At 44.8% G+C, this 27778-nt stretch overlaps 1 protein-coding gene across 1 annotated transcript; it reads left to right on the forward strand.

The window, feature by feature from the left end:
• Positions 1–27778, forward strand: HMOX2 (heme oxygenase 2). Its single transcript, XM_077449595.1, has 6 exons — positions 1–141; positions 3103–3214; positions 12401–12518; positions 16342–16833; positions 18445–18565; positions 21507–27778. Exons 2-6 carry the CDS (start codon positions 3123–3125, stop codon positions 21632–21634), a joined length of 951 nt encoding a protein of 316 aa, XP_077305721.1. The 5' UTR covers positions 1–141; positions 3103–3122; the 3' UTR covers positions 21635–27778.

Below are 27778 nucleotides of genomic sequence, written 5' to 3' on the forward strand. Positions count from 1 at the left end.
TGGCCCCGCCCCCTCGCGGCTGCCTGTTGCCATGGGAGCGGGTATTTCCGGTGTGCGGCCTGTTCCTGAGTCACCCGGGGGTTGTGTCCGAGCTGAGAAGAGCGGGGAGAAGGCGGAGAGCAGGCACACAGAGGGCATCCGGTGAGCAGAGGGCTCTGTATCCATAGCATTGAATGTATGGGGGAGGAGGACTACAACTCCCAGCATGTCTTTATATTAGAAGAACCACAACACCCAGCATGTCCATAATACCACAACTTCCAGAGTGCCACAAAACTCACCATGCCCAGGGTGGCACAACTCCCAGCATGCCCAGGCTGGCACGGTTCTCGGAATGCCCAGGGTGGCACAACTCCCAGCATGACCAGGGTACCAGAACTTGCAGCATGCTCAGTGTGCCACAACTCCCAGTATGCCCAGGGTGGCACAGTTCCCGGCATGCCCAGGGTTGCACAGCTGTCGGCATTCCCAGGGGTGCCAGAACTTGCAGCATGCTCAGTGCCACAACTCCCAGGGTTGCACAGCTGTCAGCATTCCCAGGGTGACATAACACTTAGCATGCCCAGGGTACCAGAACTTGCAGCATGCTCAGGGTGCCACAACTCCCAGTATGCCTAGGGTGGCACGGCTCCCGGCATGCCCAGAGTGCCACAACTCCCGGAATGCTCAGGGTACCAGAACTTCCAGCATGCCTAGTGCGGCATAACTCTCGGCATACCAAAGGTACCAGAACTTACAGCATGCCCAGGAGGGCACAACACTTGGCATGCCCAGAACTCTAATTTCCAGAAATGGTAGGAGAGCTAACATGTGCCATCATGCCCGCGAGGCCAACAGTCTCCATCGCCCATGATGCCCAGCAGCAGAACCGCCATATCTCCCATAATGCCCAGCAGCAGGGAGGGGGGAGTCCCAAGGTTGTCCCTCACTGGCATCCACATCTTCTTCTTCCATCTTAATTAGCCAGTGCAGGATGAGGTCACTTCCATACAGGAAACTGCACACAGGCAGGTAGGTTTATTTTATTACAGAAGAAACACTGCAGGAGATTTACTCAAACTGGTGTACACAGAATCTGGCTCAGCTGTGCAGGGTGACCAATCAGATTCCAACTTCAACTTGTTCAATTAAGCTTTGACTAAATAATCAGGAAGCTGATTGGTTGCTATGCAGAGCTGCACTAGATTTAGCGTGTGTCAGTTTTAGTAAATCTCCCCCATTGCATGTTTCTTGTACAATAAAGAGTCTACCTGCTCCCAGTTGTAGTGTGTGTGTTTGTTTTTTTTTTTTTTCTAGATTTTAGTTTTTGCTTCAAAGGATAAGTTCACCTTTGTTCATTTTTTTTTTTTTTTCTAAATTCCAGCTCCCCTATGTACTAATATAGTATTAATGTACTACTTTTGCAAAAATAAAACATCTTTCTATTAATACTACATCTGCTTACCTCACTCGTTTCATAGCGGGTTAAACACACTGCTCCATTACTTCTGCCTTACTTCCCGGACAGACTTTAGGTCGTGACACAGGAAGGAGTTGACCAGCTGACCTCATTAACACATCATCTACCTTCAGCTGGGCAACTCCTTCCTGTGTCATGACCTAAAGTCTGTCTGGGAAGTAAGGCAGAAGTAATGTAGCAGTGTGTTTAAACCGCTATGAAGAGAGTGAGGTAAGCAGATGTATAATTAATGGAAAGCTGTTTTATTTTTGCAAAAGAAGTACATTAACGGTACATAGGGGAGCTGGAATTTAGAAAAAAAAAAAAGAAGGTAAACTTAGCCTAAGGTCTCTGCTCGTAGGGTCTCTTTGATCCGGGCACATAGGATCTCTGCTCGTAGGGTCTCTTTGATCCGGGCACATAGGATCTCTGCTCGTAGGGTCTCTTTGATCTGGGCACATAAGATCTCTGCCCATATGGTCTCTTTGATCCGGGCACATAGGGTCTATTTGATCTGGGCACATAGGATCTCTGCACGTATGGTCTATTTGATCCGGGCACATAGGATCTCTGCACGTATGGTCTATTTGATCCGGGCACATAGGATCTCTGCACGTATGGTCTCTTTGATCTGGACACATAGGATCTCTGCACATATGGTCTCTTTGATCCGGGCACATAGGGTCTATTTGATCTGGGCACATAGGATCTCTGCACGTATGGTCTATTTGATCCGGGCACATAGGATCTCTGCACGTATGGTCTATTTGATCCGGGCACATAGGATCTCTGCACGTATGGTCTCTTTGATCCGGGCACATAGGATCTCTGCACGTATGGTCTCTTTGATCCGGGCACATAGGATCTCTGCACATATGGTCTCTTTGATCCGGCACGTACGGTCTCTCTCTCTTTGATCGGGGCACGTAGGGTCTATTTGATCCAGGCATTAAGGATCTCTGCACATATGGTCTCTTTGATCTGGGCACAGAGGGTCTCTTTGATCCGGGCATAAAGGGTCTCTCTCTCTTTGATCCGGGCATGTAGGGTCTCTTTGATCCAGACACATGGGATCTTGTTGATCTGGGGCATGTAGGGTCTCTTTGATCCAGGCACATAGGGTCTCTGATCCGTGCTTGTGGGATCTCTTTGATCCGGGCAGGTTGACTGTTCACTTAGTATAATTAGCTGAGTCACTATTTTCCTGGTTCAGACAAATAAACCCCGTGGTGATATGAGTTGAGGATGGCTGTCCCTGCCGGGCTGGTTAATGAGTAGATGCGTTCAGCTGTTTGTCACCTGCTTTCCCTGCTTACGTGACATAACCTGAGAGGCATCCAGAATGGGTGGTAGTGGGTGAAAGGGAAAGAGCTATATAGTGTATCCAGTGTACAGTCACACCGCAGTGCTGGTCAGAGGATAGAGTCTGGCTTTGTCATTCTGTAGGGGAAGTCAGGACAAAGGATCAGGTGGTGGGGGGTGGTCATTAGCCGGGTGGAAGGGGCAAAAGAATGCTAGGTCTTCTCTTAATTAGTACCAGGAGGCCCTATTAGATTATGTTACTCTTGTGTTTTGCTCGCGTGTCCCAGTGATTGCAGCAGAAGTCGTTTCCTTTGTCCGCTATTTAACGCTGGCTTGACCTCATTCTGTTATTTCATATACAGAACGGACTGTAGATTGAGTCATGGCTCCAGACAAGCTGGATGGAGAGCAGAAAGAAGAAAACAGTCTTTATGCAGCGGCTACAAGAGAAGAGGAAGAAGAGCAAGATCTGAGGTGAGAAGCTACACCCTGTCCCACAGTTTTTTGTATACTTGTGTCTGGATTGTTCCCTGTGTCAACACATCATTGTTTGCTGAGTTTCTACATACATAGGCAGCACAAGCTGTACTTGGTAAACAGAGCATGGAGGTGGTGTAGAGCAGTGGTTCTCAACCTTAGACTTCAAGTACCCCCAGCAGGCCATGTTTTGGGGACTTCCCTTGGATAAAATAGCTCTTATCAATACCATGTCATTGATTATTGATTTAAAGCAGCTGTGCAAAGGAAAACCTGAAAACTTGAGGACTGAGATTGAGAACCAAAGGTGTAGAGCTCCCCCACAATGTGTGTGTGACACAGACATAGACTACTATGGGGGGGGGGACTCATCACAACCAGATCTGCATAGTAACCAATCAGCTTCTATCTTCAATTTGTTCAGCTAAAGCGGAGTTCCAACCAAAAATGGAACTTCCTCTTTTCGGATTCCTTTCCCACATCTGGTGTCACATTTGGCACCTTTCAGGGGCGAGCAGATACCTGTCTAATACAGTTATTTTGCTCCCACTTTCGGGCATAGATACCCGATCACCTGCGAGTATCTACGCCACTTCCGGCATACACACAGGTACCAGAAGACAGCAGGGTCCAGTGGGCTCGTGCAGCGCGAGTCGCACATGCGCAGTAGGGAACCAAGAAGTGATTCCCTTACCGAAGATGGCGGCGGCAACACCCGAGAGCCAAGGGAAAGATCAGCTTCGGGGGCCGACATCGCTGGCGCCCTGGACAGGAAAGTGTCCTTATTTTAAAAGACAGCAGCTGCAGTATTTGTAACTGCTGAATTTTAAAAGAAAAAAAATTTGGCGGAACGCCACTTTAACCACTTGCTTACTGGGCACTTAAACCCCCTCCTGTCCAGACCAATTTTCAGCGCTGATGCAATTTGAATGACAATTGTGCAGTCATACAACACTGTACCCAAATAAAATTTTTATCTTTTTTTCCCCCACAAATAGAGCTTTCTTTTGGTGGTATTTGATCACCTCTGCAGTTTTTATTTTTTGTTAACTTTTTTTTTTTTAAAAAGACCGTTTTTTTGCTTTTTTTTTTTTTTTTTTTTAAATTATGCAAACAGGTAATTTTTCTCCTTCATTGATGTACACTGATGAGGCTGCACTGGTGAGCACTGATGTGCTGCACTGATGGGTACCAATGAGATGCACTTATGGGCACTGATAGGTGGCACCGATGGGTGGCAGTGATGGGCACTGATAGGTTAAAGTGAAAGGCAGTGCTGCTAGGTGGCACTGATTGGCACCACTTGTGGGCATTGATAGGTGGCACTTGTGGGCATTGATAGGTGGCACTGGTGAGCACTGTGGGCAATGGCAGGTGGCCCTTGCAAGCACAGAGGAGGAGGCAGATGTGCCTCCTTCCTCTTTGGGAGCCCCAATGTTCCTTGAGCATAAGCCGGTGATCAGCTTTTGTTTCTCCTCACGCTGTCAACGTGAGGAGAAAAAAAGCCGATTACCAAGCTTTTGTTTACACATGTGATCAGCTGCCCTTGGCTGACAGCTGATCACGTGGTAAGAGGCCGGGACCGTCCCTTACTCGGATCGGTGATCACCGCGCGTGCCCTGCAGGGAGCGCGCAAAGGGGAGGATGTCCTATGACGGCCTCCCAGAAATTCAGGTCCGTGGTGAGGTCCGCGATATAGCCCGAATGACGGTCACAAGTGGTTAAAGTAGTGTTAAAACGTTAGCATTCTTATTTTTATTCTTTTAGTTCAAACGCATCGAGCGCAACAAAATAAACGCATTGAACTATTTGCTAACTTTACAACTTTCAATCCTGAAGGCTCCTGCTCTCTCAGTGCAGCTTTCCTGAGCTTTTTTCTTGTCCCAGGAAAGGATAAAAGGTGGACAGTGCAATCTCCAGTCAGGCTGTTAGCTTGGAGAAGGGAGGGTGTGCAGGATAGTGCTTTGTCATCCTAGGCTACAGGGTTGTGTGTTTCTATTGATGAACACAATGTAGAGAGACACAACTGTAGTCCTTGCATGAAAGGGTGGCTCTGTAGGATGCTGCAAGAAAGGAGCCAACCTGAAACAAGAAACCTGGGGCAGCGGCCATAGCCTCAGCTTCAACTGAAACATAGGCAGGGATTAAAAGATAAAGAAGCTGCACGCTCATTAAGTGATTAGATCAGCTGCTGAAAGTGCTTCAAAACCGAGGATTTAGTATCACTAAGCATTGAAAATAAAACATAGAAGCTGATTGGTTGCCATGCACAGCTGCTCCAGATTCTGGTTGCTCCAGTTCATTACAGTGCTATTCTCATGCTGCCTACGCTGACAGCAACACAAAAAGCAATGTGGGCTTATGTAAATTTTGCTATAGAAAATGTTTACAGGCAAAAAATAATAATAATTTAGATTTGCTTATTTTTTTGCTGCCTATCACTGCAACCAGCGATATCATTTGTTGCATCATTTTTTTATTTTATTTTTTTCATTTTGAATAAAGGGTCAGTTCACACCAGAACACAGTGCAGGAAAGGCGTATTGCGTGAGCATTTTCTGTACGGCACTCAAAACGCTGCCTTTTTGATCCAATGTGAGTGTCAATGTAATTTGTAACAGGAAACCAAATACAGAAAATTAAACAGAGGCGCCACTCTAAGTGCAAAAGTTAAAATGGTACTTTAATGTAGACTGAGAACCCGGTACTCACAAATGTACACAATTGTCAGGCGTATAGGCATTTTTTTTTTTTTTTTGAATCAGAAAGGTTTTTATTAAATTCACAGGTATACAATAATTTCCAGTGCACAGTTACAGTTAAACAGCTTTCACTTATTAATGTACATACAGGCATTACATCATCACACGATTCCCTCCGTCTGCTCCCATTACTCTCAGGGTTACCACATTCTGCTTGTCCTGCCTGACCTAAGCAGTCTATTTTGTAGACCTTGTAGTAGTCTGGACATCACAAGCTCATTTGGGCTCAGCCCCGGTGTGTCCAGCCATCGTGACCATATGCGCTCAAACCTTCCCGGGCACCCCCTATGTTGGTATATAAATTTTTCCATTATGAGGGTGCTACCCATATGTGTTATCCAAGTCGCAGATACAGGAGGCACTGCGGATTTCCAACCCAGTAAAATAAGTTTCCTAGCCTGGAATAGCGCCCTGGAGACTGCCACCCTGATCGGCTCCTCAGGAATCACATCCTCCAGGACCCCTAGAATACAACATATGGGATCCGTAGGTATCTGCGTTTGAAACACCATATTGAGTGTGTCAACTACCTCTTTCCAATACCTGCGGAGCTTCGGGCAGCGCCACAGGAGGTGGACGAGGTCCCCCTCATGCTGCCTGCACCTCCTGCACAAGGGGTCATCTAGCCTGCCCATCCTTCAAAGCTTAACAGGTGTGTAATGTGCTCTCAGTATAATATAGAGTTGGGATACTTTTTTGCGCCACATTTAATGAACATAAGGTTATAGCTTGTAAGGCCTCATCCCATTGCTCGCCTGTGAGTTGACCTACATCCCTTTCCCAGAGTGGAAGTGCTTTGCAGGGGTGATCACGCAGGTACCACGCCAGCAGCATCTGGTAGCATTGTGATATATATTCCCTTCGTACCGTCTGCAGAATGCAGCACATGGTACACCGGGGTGGGCGACAACACCCAGTCCCCCGCATCACCCTGCGTGGCCACCGCGTGCTGCAGCTGCAAATATGGGAAGGTCATGGTCTCAGAAAGGTTGAATTTATTCCGCATGTCTGCAAAGGTCAGCAGCTTACCATCTCGAAATATATGGGACAGCATTGTCACACCATGGGCACGCCATCTGGGGTCTGGCTGTATTTTAGCGAGCTCTACATAGTTGTGGTTACCCCATATAGGACTATAGTCTGTGCGTAATAGGCATTTTAATGCCGGATGTGTGGAAAGTGTGTCCTATCCATGTACTTAGTGGCGGCGTGTGTCTGGAAGGAGAGCTGGATCATCCGCTGATGACACTTCCGGTCGGTGGAGCGCACGCAGCCAACAAGACAGATGACGTCACTTACGGTAGTGGGAGCCAATAGGCGCACATTTACGGAGCTACGCTCCTTCTTCATATCTGGTTGTCACCAGAACTAGTGTCCCCCCCCATTACAAGATTTCCCCTCTATTAGTGTTTTGGTGGCAACTAAACATTTTGGCTTTTCCTTTGGTATTGCTTTAATTACGGTAAACGGGACAATTAAAAGGAGGAATCACCTCAACGGGGGGCAGAGACAGCAAATACATTTTTTTTTAAAAACAGGAGTTGTAGCCCCTCTCATCTCTATCCAAATAAAAAAAAAAAAAAAAATATATATATATATATATATATATATATATATATATATATATATATATTGCTTTCACTTTACTTAAGGCTTTGATCATATTCTTTATGTATCAAGCCTTTAATGATGTTGTTTGCTGTTGGTGAGAGAGGCTGGTGTGTCTGGTGAGAGCAAGTCAGAGCCCGCCTGGACTCTTCTCTGACTTTTATTTCACTAACTGTTCAAGAGTCCTAAGCAGCAGCACACCTTAAACCACTTATAGAGTGTAATGGAGAGTAGAAAACAGCTCTGCATCCACTTAGAACAGAAGATAAATGTAATCAATCAATTCTAGATTGCTTGTAACAAGTTTATTGCACAGGCGATAAAAGAAACCCCATACCTTTGTAGAAATTTCTATCAGAATGATAAAAACTAATTTTCTTAACCACTTAAAGAGGTGTTCCCCTAAAAAAAAAAAAAAAAAAAGAAAAGTCAGCAGCTACAAATACTGCAGCTACTGACTTTTAATAATTGGACACTTACCTGTCCCAGGGTCCAGCGATGCCGGGGAACGAAGCCCCGCTCGTTCCTCCCACCACTCGTTGGCGCCGGCATTCTAACTGTGGGCACCTGGCTGTGGTGTGTATATGTGTATGTGTGTGTGTGTATATATATATAAAAATTATAATATATTAGTGTGATCCCACACTTCCAGGTGGGGGGCATGCATGCACGTTGGCGGTGGCTCGCTTCCACTGTCATTTATACACAGCGGAAGCTCACTGGCAGGTGCAGAGTACTCGATGTCCATCCGATCGCTGGGCAGAGAGACAGAACTGCAATCTGCCTATGTAAACAAGGGAAGAAAAGCACCTCACACAGTACATTAAAACACTGGCTAGGCACACCGTTAACCCTTTTGATGGCCCCCGATGTTAACGCCTTCCCAGCCAGTGTCCATAGTACAGCGACCGTGCATATTTTTAGCACTGATCACTGTATTTGTGTTGTTGGTTCCTGCAAAGTGTGAGTTAGTGTATGATTGTCCGCTGCAATATCGAAGTCCCGCTATAAGTCACTGATTACTGCCATTACTAGTTAAAAAAAAAACTAAAAAAAAAAATACCATAGTTTTGTAGATTCTATAACTTTTGAGCAAACCAATCTACGCTTACTGGGATTTTTTTTATTTTATTTTTTACTGAAAACATGTAGCAGAATACATATGGACCTAAATTTATGAAGAAATGTGATTTTTTTTTTTTTTTTTTTTTTTTAAATAACGTTTTCTTTATTTTCATTAACAGCATAGGAAGATAAGCAGTACAGAGGCGTAGTAGCAGCAATGCAATTACAAAACATAGCAAGGTCAGGAATAAGCACGCTACCCGTGGTAACGGGCCATGGGCACATATAGCAAGGCATAATAGATTTTTTTTTTATTTATTGAATATGATTTATAGCAGAAAGTAAAAAAATTGTTTTTTGTTTTGTTTTGTTTTTTCAAAATTGTCAGCCTTTTTTCATTTTATAGAGCAAAAAAATAAACGCAGAGGTGATCAAATACCACCAAAACCAAACAAAAGCTATATTTGTGGGAAAAAATTACATCAATTTTATTTGAGTACGGTGTTGCATCTCTTCCCCTAGTAAAAACGCCTCGCACATTAAAACACAGGCTAGGCACACCGTTAACCCTTTGATCGCCCCTGATGTTAACCCCTTCCCAGCCAGTGTCATTAGTACAGACAGTGCATATTTTTTTTAGCACTGATCACTGTATTAGTGTCACTGGTTCCCCAAAAGTGTCAAAATGTCCACTGCAATATTGCAGTCCCGCTGTAAGTCTCTGATCGCCGCCATTTCTAGTAAAATATATATATCTCCCAAAGTTTGTAGACTCTATAACTTTTGCACAAACCAATCAATATATGCTAAGACAGCTTGCACACTGGGGCCCCCCCGCGCGTCAGCAGTAAAGCACCGCTCGTTCTAGCGGTGCTTTTCGGCTGCTAGCAGGGTGCTTTTAACTCCCGCTAGCGGCCGTAGAAGGGCTTAAAAAACGCCTGTGTTGCGGCGCTTCCAAATTGCTTTTTAGGCACTTCGAAAGCACTGCCTATTCATTGCCTATCCAAGGATACTTCTTGCAGGACTTTTTCTAAATTCCCGCCCCAGTGTGAAAGCACTCGGGCTTTCACATTCGAGCGGCATGGGAGGCAGTTTTCAGGTGCTTTACGGACGCCATTTCTAGCGCTAAAACACCTGAAAATTGCCTCGGTGTGAAAGGGGTCTTATTGGGAATTTATTTTTATTTATTTTTTTATTGGCTGTGTTTTGTAGCAAAAAGTAAAAAATATTTGTGTTTTTTTTTTAATTTTTTTTATTTTTTATTTTTTTTTCTAAATTGTTGATTTTAAATTGTTTGTAGCACAAAAAAATAAAAGTCGCAGAGGTGATCAAATACCACTGAAAGAAAGCTCTATTTCGGAGGAAAAAAGGATACAAATTGTATTTGTTTACAACGTCACACGACCACGCAATTGTCAGTTTAACGCAGTGCCATATCACAAAAAATGGCCTTGTCATGAACGGGGGTAAATCTTCTGGAGGTCAAAAAAGGAACTTACCCCAAAACATACCACCGCATACAGTATGAATTACTAACGCACTACAAGGAGCTTGTACAAAATACATGTGCCGTTTAGCCTCCTGCTTATGTAACACATATGTGCGGCTGCAAGGAGGGTGGGCTTTAACACCCACATGCCGCACACATATACTTCCATGGGCGACTTAGGTTTCCGTGCTGAGAACACGCACACCGCACTCTTCAGCACAGGGACTGAGCTGTCGTAGAGGGCTTCTGGTCTCTAGGAATGAACGGGAGCTGGCAGGATCTGCTCCCGATCATGTGACCACTGTGAGAGCCAGTCGGTGGTCATGTGATCAGACAGGGGCTGAGGGGTAAAATATCAAAACATGTTTGGATACACAGGTGGAAGTTTGCAGCGTAATATTTGGTTTTATATACAGGTGAAAATTTTCAACACAAATGTATCAAGACTTGCAATACATTTCAACATCCAAAGCCTAAGAGTCTCCCAGTGCTTTATATATGTCTAGGTACATTTCTCAGAACAGCCGGTGTCCTGGGCTGGGAGCCACAATCTATATTAGGCAGAACTTCAAGGTGATCGGTATGTGTGTATGTACTGTGTATATACTACATTTGTCCTGCCTGTATTTGCCCCACTCTGTTTCCTGCTGCACATTAAATCCCCTTTCCATCTCCCCCTTTATGACTTTTTGAGTTCTCTTTCTCTTCCAGATCTCTATAATGCTACAGACTTGTCTATGTTTATTATTATTACTACAATTTTGTATACCATTGCTAATGTCCAGCTAAATTGCTTTTTTTGTCCCTGTGTATCTTCCAGATGCTGACCTTCAAATACAAATAAATAAATTAGAGAGCGTAAAATTTGGGGCAGCTCTGCATAGAAACCTAACAGCTTCCATCTTTTCTTGTCAAAGCTTAATTGAAAAAGCTGAAGTTAGAATCTGATTGGCTACCATGCACAGCTGCACCAGTTTCTGAGTGTTATTAAATCTTCCCCATTCAGTCTGTTTTTAAAGTGGGTGTAAACTCCCTTTTTATGATTTTTATCTATAGGTAAGCCTATAATAATAAGGCTTACCTAATAGATACAGTTAGGGCTGCTGTTAGAAACCACAGGGCCTCATACAGCCAACCTAGCAGCCCCCCCTTCCAAATAAACACATGCTTCAGTTTACTATGCTTCAGTTATCAATGAACACAGTGAGTGATCAGTACCGATCACTCATTGTGTTCATTCAGGAAAGCAAGGGACTGGTAAATGGGACATATTTACCGGACCCTTACCCCACTCTCCACCCTGAAGAATCCTGTTGTGTCCTTGCATCTGCTGGTGGGAAGAAAAGGAGGGAAGCCAGCAGAACAGGGCAAAAGCACAGGGAGGGTGATCGGTGATTTGTGTGTGTGTGTGTGTGTGTATGGGGGCAATTACTTGAACCGATTCTCCTGTATGGCTCTCTCTGCAGCAGCTGAAAGCCAATGGGATGGAGAGGAGAAGAAGCCAGCTTTTAGCTGCTGCAGAGAGCCATACAGGGGGATCGGTTCCAGTAATTTCCCCCTGCCATGCCGATCACCCCCTTTGCCCACTTCCAATTCACCAAGCTGGTATCCCTTATTCACAGCCCTGGTTACAGTAAATATCTCCTGAACATTCACTGTTTAGGAGATGTTTACTTTAGATGCAGCTGATATGCTGTGAAGGAACAGCATACCTGTGCCATTCCTTCAGGGCCATGCCAGAAACGGCAACATGCGCGGGAGTGACATCATCACCTGGCTCTGTCGTTCATATCGCTGTAACCCGCAAAACAGAAAGGAAGACTGGGTGAAGGTGGAAGCGTCTTCAGCAGGGAAAGCGTGCTCCTGGGGAGCTTCATTTTCAGGTAAGTCTGTCATAGTGTGCTAGTATGTGATGCATACTAGCACATTATGACTTAAACTGCCCTTTGCCTATATTGGTCAGAACTAGTTTCTGGGGAAGTCCATTCCACGTTATTGTAAAGAAGACTCTCCATATGCGGACAATGGAGTGTGTGTACCCCTTGTTATTTTGCATGACCTTAAAGTGGACAACCATGCAGGAAGTGTACTATGTGGAAATGTATCCATGGTGATCATATGTCTTATTCACTGCTGTTTCTTAAAGGATCAGTATACAGCGAGGAAAACGTACAGGAACACAATATCTAGTAGTAGATTTCTGTGTCAGGTGCTTGACCCCTCTTTTAGATACTGAGCGTTCTTTTTGCTTCTCCCCAGACCTACCGACCTGTCGGAGCTCCTGAAAGAAGGCACAAAGGAATCTCACGACCAGGCTGAAAATACCACGTTTGTGAAGGACTTTCTGAAGGGGCGGATCAAGAGGGAACTGTTTAAGGTTGGTGCTTGCAGCCTGATGGCCCTAAAATGTGCTGTACATTTCTACATAATACTTCATTTCTTGTACGCCGTATTTTCAGTTCGACTTTCATTGAGAAGACCACAGTCTACTTTAGGTCCGTTATATACACATGCATTCCAGTCCCTGCTCCATTATGAGTGCTGCATGACAGTCTGCCTGCTGTAATCATATGATCAGTCCCAGGGTTGTAATAGGACAGAAACTGCTAGGAAAAGGAGGCAGCCGGTCACATGAGCAGGAGGTTATATTTCTGGGGTGTTTTGTAGAAAAGCTCTATGCAGAGGTCCTCTCTTGTTGCCTTGGTCGCAGGGAAGCAAAACGTAATTGTTTTGTGCAGTTTTCTAAATGGGTTCAGTTCACCACTTATAGACCAGAGCAATTTTTATATTACTGCTATAGGCTGGTTTATTTGTTCATCTTTGGGAACATGTTGCATGTTTCGCCCATTTTCTGGGTGGAACATGTAAACTATTCCCACTTCTGCAGCCGCCGCTACTGCCTCTAGTGACAGCAAACAGGGGATCTTCTTCCCTTACTTGCTGTCACTATTTAACAAAACAAAGCCATGAAGGACTCCGCCCACACTGCCACATCATTCCATTCTCCAAGAACTACCATGGGGCTGTTGACACACACAACCAGAGCCACTGAGGGACATAGAACTGCGGTCGGTCACTGCTGCAGAGGAGAAGAGGCAAGGTGTGTGTCCCTCTAATGCTGGCTGTGTGTGGTGCTCTGAACAGCTGTACTTGGAGCTGTAGTACAAGGAAGGAGTGCGCAGGTTGTAGATCATCTCATAGAGTTCCATAGATCCCAGTGGCACAAAGAGAACAGAAATATAGTGGTTTGCGCAGCCAGGGGACAGTTGAACATGGAAACTCCAAAGAGAAAAAAAAAACACAATTCAAATGCTTATTTTATTTTTATTTGATTTAGGAAAACATTTGACTTTAATACCACTTAAAGTGGAGTTCCAACCAAAAGTGGAACTTCCACTCATCTGATTCCCCCCTCCCCCCTCCGGTGCCACAGTTGGCACCTTTCAGGGGGGAGGGGGGACAGAATACCTATCAGGTATTTTGACAGGTATCCTTTCCCACTTCCGGGAGTCCAGACCGCAACCCGTGACATCACCGTGGGGCTCCCTCCTCCTCCCCCGGCTGCTGGGTCAGTAGGAGAGAGGAGCGGGGCCTTGCGAATGCGCAGTAGGGTTTGCGGCGTGAAGACGAAAGGCTGCGCACTGCCGGGTTCCCTTACCCGTAATGGCGGCAGCAGCACATGACAGCTGATGGAAACATCAGCTGCCGGTGCCGACATCACTGGACTCCAGGACAAGTAAGTGTCCGATTATTAAAAACTAACAGCTGCAGTATGTGTAGCTGCCGGCTTTTAATTTTTTTTTTTTGTGTGGAACACCGCTTTAAGGGGAATAAGGAGTTAAATAGGGCTGATTAGGGTAAACATAGGTTTAGTAAAGGATACATTTTTTGATCATGTTGTATATGCAAATGGAAGCTTGTCCCTTTTTTGATCTGCAGATGATTAAAACAGAATAAATACAAACGTAACAATGATACTTTCCATCTCCCTATGTATGTCTCCTGTCTGATTAGGACAAAAGGTTGGTTTTTTTTGGCAGCAGCTATTACATCTGCTGTATTTACACAGCTTTTACTGGCAAGTCTGAGAAGGGAGAGAGGGAAGGAGGGGGCGGCAGGGTGTATTGTACTACACAAGTTGTGTACTTCCATTAAGTTTTTTTGGAGGTGTATAGGATGTCCAGTGTCCTCCTAACCAGTCCATTTTTTTGCGATATGGCACTGCGTTACTTTAACTGACAATTGCGCGGCCGCTCAATACTGTTCCAAATCATTTTTTTTCCCACAAATAGTTTTCTTTTGGTGGTATTTGATCACCTCTGCTTTTTATTTTTTTTGCTCTATGAAAAAAAATTTGCTCAGCGCTCTTCTATACATGCTCTTCATAAATTTAGGTCCATATTTATTCTGCTACATGGTTTTCGGTAAAAAAAATCCTAGTAAGCGTATATTGATTGGTTTGCACAAAAGTTATAACGTCTACAAACAATGGGATATTTTTTTTTAAATTTTTATTTTTTTTATTTTTTTACTAGTAATGGCGGAGAGCAGACTTATAGTGGACCACTATGGACACTTTGGACACATTGTGGGTTACACAAATGCAGTGATCAGTGCTAAAAATATATGCACTGTCACTGTACTAATGACACTGGCTGAGAAGGGGTTAACATTAGGGGCGATCAAAGGTTTAACTGTACGCCTGGCCTCTTTTTATTATTGTGGGAAGTGCTTGTACTAGGGGAAGGCATGGATCCTTGTCCCTGCTCTGCAGATATGAGGGAAGAAATTGGCTGCACACAGACATGATTGAAGTCCATTTATTGAATGTTCAATGCAAACAATGAGACACACACACCACGGTTACAGTAGCCTGGACAGAGTTGGACTAGTTTCGCACCTCTGTTCCAGCTACTGCAACCGTGGCGTGTGTGTCATTGTTTTCATGGAACATTCAATAAATGGACTTCAATCATGTCGGTGTGCAGCCATTTTCTTCCTTCACCCCACTGTGCCTGGAGATTCTCACCTGGAGTGGTGATTTTCCTTTGTTGCCTGCTCTGCAGACACAGGATCCATTGTCTTCCCTCCCAACAGAAAGGCCACCTGCCTTGTCTACATAGGCAAATTGCAGTTCTGTCACCGTGGGTGATGATTGACGGGTGGCAGGGGACATCGGATCCACGGTACCCGCTGACTGTCTCCCACTGTGTGTGATCACAGAGGGAGCGAGCCGCTGGTGGTGCCCATTCGCGCCTACTACCCAGGAATTGCAAGATCATGTGTATACTGTATATATGTGATTCTGCACACAGTGGCCGCCCTGTATCAGTAAAACCTCCTATAAATAAGATGGGTGCTAAGTGTTTAAAAAAACAACTTTTGGTGGAGTTGTCCCGAAAATCTCCTACCCCATCAATAGGCAGCCACTCCCTCCGCTTTGGAGATTCTCGCTGCCTTGCCTTGCCCACCGCTGTACAGCCTTTGCAGATTGTATTGGACGTGTCCCAAGCCTGTTACTGAAGTTAAACTGTTCTGGGAGGGTGGGCCAGCCATAGGAATAAATGGGCCGAACAGCGCCATGTGTAGTAAGCCTGGATTCACACCTATGCATTTTTAGTGCTTTTTGCAATTTTCAGATTTGCACTACAGTCCATTTACCATGGTTTCCTATGGAACACGTTCTGTAGTGCAAAATGCAAAAAGTACTAAAAATGCCTAGGTGTGAATCCAGCCTAAAAGCTAAATGCGACTTTGGACTTTTTTTCTGCAAAGACTGTGCTGCAGGGGACAGAGCTGATGGAAAATATTAAGTTTGATGGCTGCTACTCAGGGTTTTTGGGGGTGGGGGTGGGGGGGACATTTAAAGGCAACAGGTAGGATCCACTATTTCAAAGCTGTTGATTTAGAAATAGGTAACCGGAGGTAAATGTAAGCATTATCTGGGGCTTTTACTTTTTTTCTTTTATGTAGTTTTTTTTTTTATAAATGTCTTATTTTTTTTATTTATTTTTTTACTTTTACTTTTACTAGTTGATTAAATAAAAAACAAAGGAGTATCTTGAATTGTAACCTTGTTTAATTACAACTATTATAATCCACTTCTTTTCATAACTGTCCCAGAAATCACTTGCCTGTGTACTCGTCTGCTTACTTATTTTGGAAAAGAAAGATCTAAAAGGTGTTTCTCTCATACACAGCTGGCCACCACGGCACTCTTCTATACATACTCCGCTCTGGAGGAGGAACTAGACCAGAATAAAGAGCACCCAGCCATCGCCCCACTGTATTTCCCACAGGAGCTTCACAGGGCGGAGGCTCTGAAGAAGGATCTTCTCTATTTTTATGGAGAAGACTGGGAGGAGGCCATCCAGTGCTCAGAGGCTACCAAAGCCTACGTGGAGCGGATCCACCATCTGGGTCTTCACCAGCCAGAGCTGCTGGTGGCTCATGCCTACACCCGCTACATGGGGGACCTGTCAGGAGGCCAGATCTTGAAGAAAGTGGCTCAAAGAGCCCTGCACCTCCCCAGTGAGGGGCACGGTGTCCAGTTCTACATATTTGATAATGTCACTAACGCCCAGCAGTTCAAGCAACTGTATAGGGCCAGAATGAACACACTGGACCTGGACAGTGAGACCAAAGGGAGGATCGTAGAGGAGGCGAACCGTGCCTTCCGGTTCAATATGGAGGTGAGTGCTGTATATTTAACTCTGTCACCTTTTTAAGGCATTGTACACACTTAAGATCCATGCAAACATTCACAAATTAGAGCTGAAGATTACTACAATGGCCTAAAAATAAAAAGTTGCTTCGAAGCTTTGCAAATGCTTTTTTAACGTTTTTCATACACTGTTCTTAGTTTACACACTGTTACACAAGCCGGAGTTCATGTGTACATGGCCAAAGGTAATCTGTCACTTTGCCCATTCAGGCGGTAGTTAGAGTGGTAAGAAAAAGTATGTGAACCCCCAGAATTCGCTGGTTTTCTGCAGTAATTTGCCATAAAATGTGATCTGCTCCTCATCTAAATCACAACAATAGACAGTGAGGGCTATTTACGAAAGGCAAATCCACTTTGCACTACAAGTGCACTTGAAAGTGCAGTCACTGTAAATCTGAGGGGAAGATCCGAAATGAGGGGAAGCTCTGCTGATTTTATCATCTGATCATGTGCAAGCTAAAATGCTGTTTTTGATTTTCCTTGCATGTCCCCCTCAGATTTACAGCGACTGCACTTTCAAATGCACTTGTAGTGCAAAGTGTATTTGCCTTTAGTAAATCCACCCCCAGAATGTGTTATCAGCTTAAGCTGATAACACACACTGGGGTTGATTTACTAAAGGCAAATCAACTGTGCACTGTAGCACTCTACAAGTGTAGTTGCTCCAGAGCTTAATAAATGAGCAGAAGCTCTGCTGACTTCCATCATCCAATCCATCATAATTTTCCTTGCATGTGATTGGGTATTCTTTGCAAAGTGAAGCTTTACCTCATTTACGAAACTCTGGAGCATCTACACTTGCAGAGTGCAACTGCACATTGCAAAGTACACAGTCTTATGCCCTGTACACACATCGAACATTCCAACCACAAAATCCGTCGGATTTTGGCCGAAACTTGTGTAGCATACACACGGTCGCACAAAGTTGTTGGAAAATCCGATCATTCTGAACGAGGTGACATCAAACACGTACGTCAGGATTATAAACGGGCCAGTAGCCAATAGCTTTCGTTTCTTAGTTTATTCTGAGCGTGCATGGCACTTTGTCTGTCGGAATTGTCTAAACATGATTGGAATTTATGCAATTGAATTTTGTTGGCGTAAAATTTTAGATCCTGCTCTCAAACTTTGTGCATCAGAAAATCCAATGGAAAAAGTCCGATGGAGCCCACACATGGTTAGATTTTCTGACAACATGATCCGATCGCACATTTTCTGTCTGAAAATCCGACCGCACGTATAGGGCATTAGTCTTTAGTAAATCAACCCCAATATGTGCAAAAACAGCTGTGGCAGTGAAAAGGTTAAGTTATGAAAGAGAACGCTGAGCGCTAATTCCTGTTTGAACAAAAAAAATACTAATATAAAGGCCTAAACAGCTTTGCCTTGTGAAATAGGAGGATAAAAACTGCATGAAAAAAAAAAAAGTAATAGAAGACAACGGTTCTTCTCTCAGACTGTATCTCTGGGCCTGGCTCTGTTTCTGTTCTGCTTCCCCTTCTAAAGTTGGAAGGTTGTGTTTTGTGGATATGCGTTTATTAACTTCCTACTCCCGGCTTTCCTGTTCTTGTATTCTCAGGTGTTTGATGAGCTGGATAAAATAGGAGCTACAATTCCCGATGAGCCTCAGGGTGCTGGTCTCCCATTGCATGACGGGAAGGGAGATCTCCGCAAGTGCCCCTATTATGCTGCTAAAGAAGGTGAGCTTTGTGATAATATTCTTTTAATTGCCACCACTTCCACCTCTGCAGGGATGTCACCAGCACACCGGTGCACTTTCCAGAAGGACTTTATAGTCACTAAAGCCAACCATAGATGGTTCAAATCTTGGTTGGTTCAGCAGGGACCGGCCAAGATTTGAACCATGTATGGGCAGGCTTATTGTACCCAAGTCAATCCATCGATCGACTTGGGTACAGCCAGCATGTTGGATTTTTAGCAATAATCACTGCATTCACCTGACAGGGACCCCTGCAAAAGGAGAACACAATAGACCTGCGGGAGGGATTACCGATCAACCAGGGGCGGACTGACAACTCATGGGGCCCCCGGGCAATAGGAGATTATGGGGCCCCCAGGCAATCAGACATTATGGAGCCACACAGTATACACACACACAGTATAAACAGACATGTTTCTATTGACTGAGAAGGTACTGGAGAGACAGATGTAAAAAAAACACAGATTTTTACATACGTTCAGTGGTTTTACTGAGGCTGGCAACCCTGATGGGGCCCCCTAGTGGCACGGGGCCCTCGGGCAGTGCCCGAGTGGCCCAATGGTCAGTCCGCCCCTGCGATCAACACTGACTGTGTTGATGGGGGAATCTAATATTTTTCTTTCCTGCAACCCACGGTTGCAGGACGAATATTGCATCATCTATGGCCTACCCAATGCAAGGGTACACGCTATAAACTCGCTCTCTATCCTTCCCCCTCCCTCCGGGAAAAAAACTGACAGTCTGCTATACTAACACAAGCAATGTTAGTACAGTGATCTCTCCTGCTGTGCTATTGTGTTCTGACAGGGAGACCACCCCCAGCCATTGGCTGCCAGCGCTGATCGGATGCCAGTTGGCTTCTGGTTTTCCAGCCTGACAAGCTGCTGTGCACACTGGCCAAATGTCGGCCGGTTTCTGTTAAAGTAGCCGATACCAGCTGATATTTGGCCTGTGTGTACCAGCCTTAAGTGATGCAATGTTCAAAGATTCATGCCTACACGGGGTCCCCTTTATCAGTCAACTAGTAACAATTGTGTATGACAACCTATCAGCCTTAGCCACAATGAGAGAAAGCAACCCTAAAACAATGACATTATTAAACATAAAATGACTAGCCATTGTAAATGATTGGCAGTCATGGCACACAGCTTCACATGCCTTTCAGTGCCATGTGGATAATAATTCACAAAATAAAGAGGAGAGTGAGACATAGGAGAGTGAAGGAGAACAGGTTTAAACCCAATCACTAAAATTTCATACAAACTTTAACAAGTAGGGGTGTGCATCTTCACTGGTCTCACGATTCGATAAAGATTACTGTGCGTGTTTTTTTCCAAAAATTCAAGCAGTCAGAAGAACTTCTTCTCCCCCCTTTGCTCTTCGTCCAATATCCTATTTGGGGATGGTAATTCTCATAACCATCCCAAAAGAGGGGTACAAGTTATTCACTTTCATTTCATTATAAAGAACAAAGGGACATTCTTTACATGTAGAGGAAAAGCAGAGAACGGCTTCTTTGCCATAAGAGCTGTGAAAATTTGGAATAGACTGACTCTCTCACAAACTAGTTCTGGGCTGCTCAGTCGATTGTTTTAACAAATCCATTCCTGTCCTAAAGGCACAAAATATAAGTGATAATGACAGAGGGATGGTGGAGGGGGGTGGGATAAGGCAGAAGAATGGTAATGGTGGCAGAGGGATGGTGGGGATGGGATCAGTGGCAGAGGGATGGTGGGATTAATGGGATCGGTGACAGAGGGATGGTGGGATGGCTAGGATCAGTGACAGAGGGATGGTGAGCTGGATGGGATCAGTGGTGGTGAGGGTGTGATAGGATCAGGGGCAGAAGGATGGTGGAATGGATAGGATCAGGGGCGGAGGGATGGTGGAATGGATGGGGTCAGGGGCAGAGGGATAGATGGGATCAGAGGGATTTTGGTAAGGGTGGGATGGAATGGGGGGCAGAGGGATGGTGGTGAGGGTGGGATAGGATCAGTGGCAGAGGGATGGTGGGATGGATGGGATCAGGCGCAGAGAGATGGATGGGATCAGGGGCAGAGGGATTGTGGTGAAGGTGGGATGGGATCAGGGGCAGAGGGATGGATGGAATTGGGGCAGAGAGATGGTGGGATGGATGGGATCAGGGGTAGAGAGTTGGTGGTGGGGGTGGGATGGAATCATTGACACTGGCTCCTCCATGCTCAGTGGGTCTCTGACTCTCTTCTCATCAGCTGACTTTCTGCTTCAATGTCCATCTCTGTGGGCGGGGAAGGGGGAGGGGCTTTATCCACCAGGCAGACTCTGCCTGTATGTTTCTCCAGAAGAGGTAGAGCACCGCATGGAACGCCAAATTACATCATCAGAGATCAATTCGGCCAGCTCTCGGCATCGATGCAGAATCAAAAACATCTGAATATTGATGCTGCGATTTAAATTCAACACCCCTATTAACAAGTTCATAACATTTCACAAGATGTTTTCTATCTGCATTAAAGAATATCTGGTGAACCTGCCATAAAGGTCCTTGTTTGGGCACTTCCTTTCATGGGGAGACAACTCTTCCATTTGTGCTTTTGCATTGGAACCTTTTTGCACACAACTCTGGTAGAGACTTGAGACCATGCCAACTCACAATGCATAGACATGGTTTATTGTTGTCACCATCAGGAAGCCGGTTCAGAGCAGTGATGTGCAGCTGAGGCTGGAGTGAGTGCATGTAGACAGGAAGTGACTGGAATAGACTGGAGGAGATCAGCGTCACTGAGATGGAGGAGGTGTGAAAACAGAATTTAATGGGGGGAAAAAATGGCAGTTTGGTAAACCAGTACATCTGGCTAACTACATAAAATCCAGTTAAAGTTTAGATCTACTATATTTCTATTGTATTGACGCATACACCTCTGTCTCTCTGTTTTTTGCAGCAGCCACCGGAGCTTCAGGTTGTCCATTTCATTCTGCGCTGGCCCTCGCAAGTCGCCCTGAAGTCAAAGCCATTTTAGCTGCCTTTGCTGCTGCCATCGCTGCCGCCATCGCTTGGTACTGGATGTGATGCCAGCCGGATGACACCTTATGGGCATCTAACAAAACTGGGACATTATGTCTGTTCAGCAACAGAGGTGGCTGGATGACACGGATGTGGTGTAGAGTATACTGTCCAACCCTATGCCTAACATTCCCATAATCCTTTATTTCCCCTAAGGAGAGTACATCCAGCAGAGCTGGGTTCAACCTCCTAACCCTCACCCTGCTTCACCAAGCACACACTGCTGTTACCAGGCCCTCATTCTGCTTATTTTCTAGACTGCCATAGCAAAACCGCTACAGCCAAAGGGCTCAGAATATATCAAAGTACAAATCTCCCTTTCATGCCAGAAATGGGAGAGTATCTTTAGCAGTCGAGGGCCGTTATTTTAGTCTGGCTACAGAGTAAACAGAAGCTTTGCCCACCCCAAACTGATATTTCAGATATTGCCGGTGGCTTGAATGGCCCCTGGATCTCTAATATCCCTCAGGCCTCATGAGAAAAGATCTCTACTGGAGTTCCCAACTCCACCCACTGCCCGCCAGCCTTCTTGAAGCAAAATAAGGCTGAATCCAGCAGAGTGAGTCCTCTTAAAAGTGACTGCAGTAGTTGGGTGCAGATGGGAACTCTGATACAGAGATCTCATCTCAGGTGATGTAAAACGCCAGCAAGCGCTTCAACCTGGCAAAAAACTGACATTTCAGCTGGAAGGGGATTGTCCATTTAATAACGAGGTCTAAAGAGCAATGATATACAGGTATTGACAGCAGCCAGTCAGATTTCAGCTCTGCAAATGTGAATACAAGCTGAATTCTGGTTGGGTTACTGTACCTTGCATGATGCTTATCTGTTTATAATAAAAGCAATGAAGAGGTTCTCCAGGAAAGCGAAACTTCCACTGCTTTTAAGATCAGTTCACTTTCACAGAATGTGCACTTATCCTTTTTGCCCTGCTGACTTTAGGTAACTTCCCGCTTCCTCCAACCCAGGTGTATGCTTACCTGAATCTCTTGGCTGTGGCCTCCCACTATGTTATTCTCTGGCGAAAAATTGCAGCCTTGCTGTTTATCACTATAGACTTGTATGGGACAGTCTCCAGCCGCCCGGAGACCTCCCGTTATGGCTTGGTGGCCATAGATCCCCATAGATGGCTTGAATTGATTGGGTGGCTCTGCAGTTACCACCTAGCATGACAAGTAGATTTAAAAATTGAGTGAGCTAGGTAGAAAATAAATCATTAATCAGCAGTGACTTGATCCTATCAAGTGCTGTCACTATTTGGCAGTGCCATTGTATTCAGGTAGCCATGGATGCTGCAGCTACCTGAGTACAATAACCAGCAGTGAAGATTCCCCTATCCACACTGATGCATAGATTAGGGAAGTTATTACATTTTTTTTCTCTGTCAAACTGCTGACTTAACAAGAGGAAATCAAACTGTTTATGGGGACTACCAATGAAAAACGGCATTTAATGGGGGGGGATAACAATGTTACAGTGGGGGTGGACTGCAGGTAAGTTTACATCTGGAGTAAAGCAGGGTGGGATAGTCTATTCTGGGAGAGGGAAATGCCAGGGCATCTATCCTTTAACTAGGGGCCCTGAGCTTTTTAATTTCCACTGGGCAGCCTAAAGCCTACGTGGCATCTGAGTTCTTATCCAAAATCCAATTCAGATATGTGAACATTTATGGCAGTACTTCTCCCAGCTACCAGTCCATATTAGCAGAGCTGCACTCCCGTAAGAACTCTGCCCTCACTTCTATTATTAAGTTCAAGGGAAAGTCCACCCAAAACTGAGGTTTTAGTTTTCAGTAGAGGCTGGTGAGTTTAGCAGACCTAGTATCGGCATGCTAAGTAACCGTAGCACTTCCAGGTATTTATTATCTCTCACAAAGATCACAGTACTCACCCAAAAATTGCCTTCATTTGCTTTTCTTTTTGGAAGCAAGAGCAATTTTTTTTAGGCAACATCCCATGTTACCATGTACTTCCTAGACTAAAGGGGGATATAGACAGATCGAAATTCAGCTGGATCAGCAGCGATCAGACAAATTTTAATCTGTGTGTGGCCCTCCGTTCCTGATAGAAGTCAATTGACCGCTCTGGAAAATGTCCATTGATCAGCAAATGCAGCCAATCAGTTATAGCTGATGAGTGTATTCTGTTAGAGGAGCGTCCCTGCTGTCAGAATCCAATGTCACAGTAGGTAGGGTTCCTCTATCCACCTCGCCTGTGTGTATGGGGGGAATAATTTTGTTCCGTCCGCTGGCTAAGCAAACAAAAAAAAACAAAACAAAAAAAAACGCGTATACCCAGCTTTAGATGGCAGCTATGGGATGACGCCATCATGTATTCTCTGGTGTCTGCAGTTTTTGGCTGTTTTCTCAAATATCTGACACTGCTGCAGCCTCTCATTTTGTGACTTGCTATAAAGTTGCAATATTGCAGTCTTATTACTGGAAAGAGGAGACTTAGCAAATGCTTCCTTGTGCCTGCAGCAGACTGATGACATCTTAGCCTAGGCAATGTCATTGGCTGGAGCTCAATGACTGCTTTTTATTGATAAAAGGTGGAGCTTTTTTTCTTTTTAAGTTGCTCTTTTGCAGTATATTGTGACCTCTCAGGAATTCATTCATGCTGGTTTGTCCACTTTAACCTCCCCGAGGGTCTCTTTTCTGTGGGACATGTATTGGTGATTTCCTGGTTCTACACATCTGCTCTGCTCTTTGAGGGGCTCCCACCATCCCTGATGCATTTTTTTTTTTCAATTTTATTTTTTAATATGGGAAGAGGAGCCAAAACAAACACTGGCGGGTGGGATCACCCAAAACTTTAGATGGGAACAAAGTGGGAAATTATGGCAGGGAGATCTCCCTGTTGGAGTTCACAAGGCATAAGAATTTGAGGACTAACTCAGCTCACCAGACTTTGTCTACAACTAAACTTTTTCGTTTGGGTGGAATTACCTTTTAGAGCCCAGCTCCAGGGGGGAACAATTGTTCCCCATACAGTGGGGCTGTGCTCACACTGCACATGGGTGAGAAAGCTTATACTCCCCTGATCCTTCGATTCTCTGGAAACGGCGCTCCCCCATGGTCCAGCAGTGGACTGCTCCTGGTCTATGAAGCCTGCTCTGGGCTTGATGATGTCAGGAACAGTCCACTATTCCAGACCGCTGGAATGCAGAGGTGCTAGAATAGACTTGTGCTGGGGGGGGGGGGAATCAGAATATCGGGTAAGTATATCTCCACCCTTCTACCTCCAGAAGAGGAAAAGAAAATAGCTGACCAATGCAGTATGGGCACAGCCCCACTGCATGGGAAAAAAGTTTTTTTGCCCGGAGTTGGGCTTTAATGGACCAAGGGCTATGTCACTGAATAGCCTGCCTGTGTGAGTAAGTGGAAGAGAATGCACTCTAGAACTCTCTGGCTACATTGCACTGTACTGACATACCTGCCTAGTGTCAATTAGTGTTTTTATTCAATTGTTTTTAAGAGGATGCAGCCATATAGAAATTATATATGCAATTATCCCAAAGAGAATTAATTATATGTGACACAAAAGTATTGGGAGGAATTGGGCTGTATTGTCATAGGGAGTGTGTTTTACTCTCTGATACCAATCCATCAGTCCAAATTTCATAGGAAAAGTGCACTTTAAAACAAGTGCATTATCTTTTTTTTTTGCCCCCCACCCCCCGACCTATACTAACCCTGACCCTCCCCTCCACAGATGCAAACTTACCTCGGTCCAAAAACCACGGCCTCTGGTGTTTGTTTACATCCAGCACTGTCTTGACTGTGACTGCATTACGGCCCCCAGTGCTGGGGATGCTCAGTGACTGTCCCATGGAAGACTAAGGGGCTATAAGGTGCATACCCCTGAAGAGCTGGATAACGTGTGTGTGTGTGTGTGTGTGTGTGTGTGTGTGTATATATATATATATATATATATATATATATATATATATATATAATTGGAGAGAGAGAGAGCCAGGACCATGAATACTTGCAGGGCTGGATGTAAACCACCGGACGCACACACGTCTGATTTAAGCTATAAGTATGCATCTGTAGAGAGATGGTGGGTGGCTTATGCTAGGCTCAGGGAAGGAGGCAAAAAGGATGAATTAACTTATTTTGAAAGTGTACTTCCACTTTAAAATTCTTGCACTACAAAGAGACGATATGGACACCAGCCAATCTTTTTATCAGGGGGTGGAACCATGACTAGCGGCCGTCCATAGAGCCAGACATTTGTTGGAGCTGGAACCTGTTGCTTTTTATCCTGCTTTTTTAAATATAGCTTGCTTTCATATTTTATTCTGTGCATTCGGTGGATGACCTGATTGCTCAGGTTGAAAATTAGTGATTTGTACACTTACTATGAGCTTAATCAGAATGTACAAAGCACATTAAAGTGACCCAGGAGAAATACTGCCCGCTTGATTACTATGGGTAAGTCTGGTTGGTTTCTGTAAGGAACTGCACTTTGCACCGCCGCCGCACTTTTAGCATTGGTGAATACGCCTCTTATAGTGTTTGTTAAAGTTGTAACGTGAAGCTAACACAGATGAAGGTGGACGTTTCGCCCACCGCCCTGAACTGCATGGCAGTTCTTTACTTCCTTGGTAGGATAAACATATAATAATAATAATATAAATGTCAGACCAAAAAAATGGTTGCTGACAGTCTGTAGGTTATAGGACCACTTAAAGTATGTAAAGCCTTCATCTATTTTGCAATTTGTTTGACATCATATCTCACTCTATTAAGTTGTCATAAGGCAATTTTTGTGCAACCTGATTCAGAGGTTTTTTTTTTTACCTGGGGAGCCTGCCAGCGACTGCATTTTCTGTTGCAGGCTGATAGCACTAAGCTGTAGCAGCAGTGTAGTCAGATGGCTGTGCCCATTTCTTCAGTTAGAATCAACCGCGTAGTTTTACCACTTCCCATCTGCTGCTGTAAACGAGGCCTTGGCAGCCATACATGGATTGAAATTTGGCCAGTTCAGCAAGGACTGCCCAAATTTTGATCCATGTATGGGCTGATTGGTTGTACAATTTGATCAATTAATTGACCTGTGTACGACCAGCCTGTCAGCTTCTCCCCAAATGATAAGGGCAGCCGGCAGAATACATTAGCTCAGCGGGAAGGAATCCCTCATCCACAATGAATGTGTGGATGGGGGAATTGGCTTTTTCTTTTCTCTTTTATTTTTGTTCAGCCTGCTGGGAAAAAAAAAATGTATGGCCTGCCAAGGCCTCTTTACACGGACGATCCGTTCAAGTCTGCCTGTCAGTTTTTTAGGCGGACCTGAACGGATGCTCCATAGACCTCTATGGAGCGTCGGATGTCATTGGTGACATCCGACATGCTCTAATCTGAAAAAGTGTGACGGAGGAAAAACCTACTTTTCCATCCGTCATCGGATCGGGTGATGACACACTCTGCGGTCCGTCGTCATCCGATCTCCCATAGGGGAGAGCGGCGCTCTGACAGGTCCTTCCCTGCACAGTGTGCAGAGACAGACCTGTCCTCTTCCTGCTCGGCGGGGATCAACGGAGCGATCCCCGCCGAACAAACGCATATCCACAGGGCGGATCATCACTGATCCATCCCGTGTGAAAGAGGCCTTAGAGAGTTAGAGGAAATGTCTGATGGACTGTGCATGTGGTGATCGCTGCACCCGTGTTCCAGTCCATCTACCATGTTGGCAGATTTGGCTTGTAATTCTTTCACTGCTCTCTCTGCGAATGAATGATGTGGCTGTTTTCGAGAGTATAACAGTGGCAGCAGGAACTGGATGTGTGGGGAATAAGGGAACGGTCCCATTTTCACCATGTTGCACCCTAAATACGAGTGTAACATGGTGCGAAAGATGGGAGTTAACCTTTAATAAATCTGTATACAGTGAGAAATTATGCCAAAAAATAGATTTTAGCCTTACATACAATAAAGTTAGGAGGTTTAACGGTTACCTTTGTATTTATTCTTAACATTTCGAAGCCTCTCTAAATACATTATGGTTTTGGTGTTCTGATGATTAAGGATGTAAAGTATTGAGGAAAACTATAAGGTATGGTTATTAGAAAAGGTTGATGCCATTCATCATCTCAGCCTGACTGACTGCTCTGTTTATAACCAAATAAACTAAAGACTAAAACCTG

The sequence above is a fragment of the Lithobates pipiens genome, unplaced genomic scaffold (assembly GCF_037356315.1).
Source record: "Lithobates pipiens isolate NorthernLeopardFrog02 unplaced genomic scaffold, aLitPip1_a1.2 Scaffold_22, whole genome shotgun sequence".
NCBI classification, from domain to species: domain Eukaryota; kingdom Metazoa; phylum Chordata; class Amphibia; order Anura; family Ranidae; genus Lithobates; species Lithobates pipiens.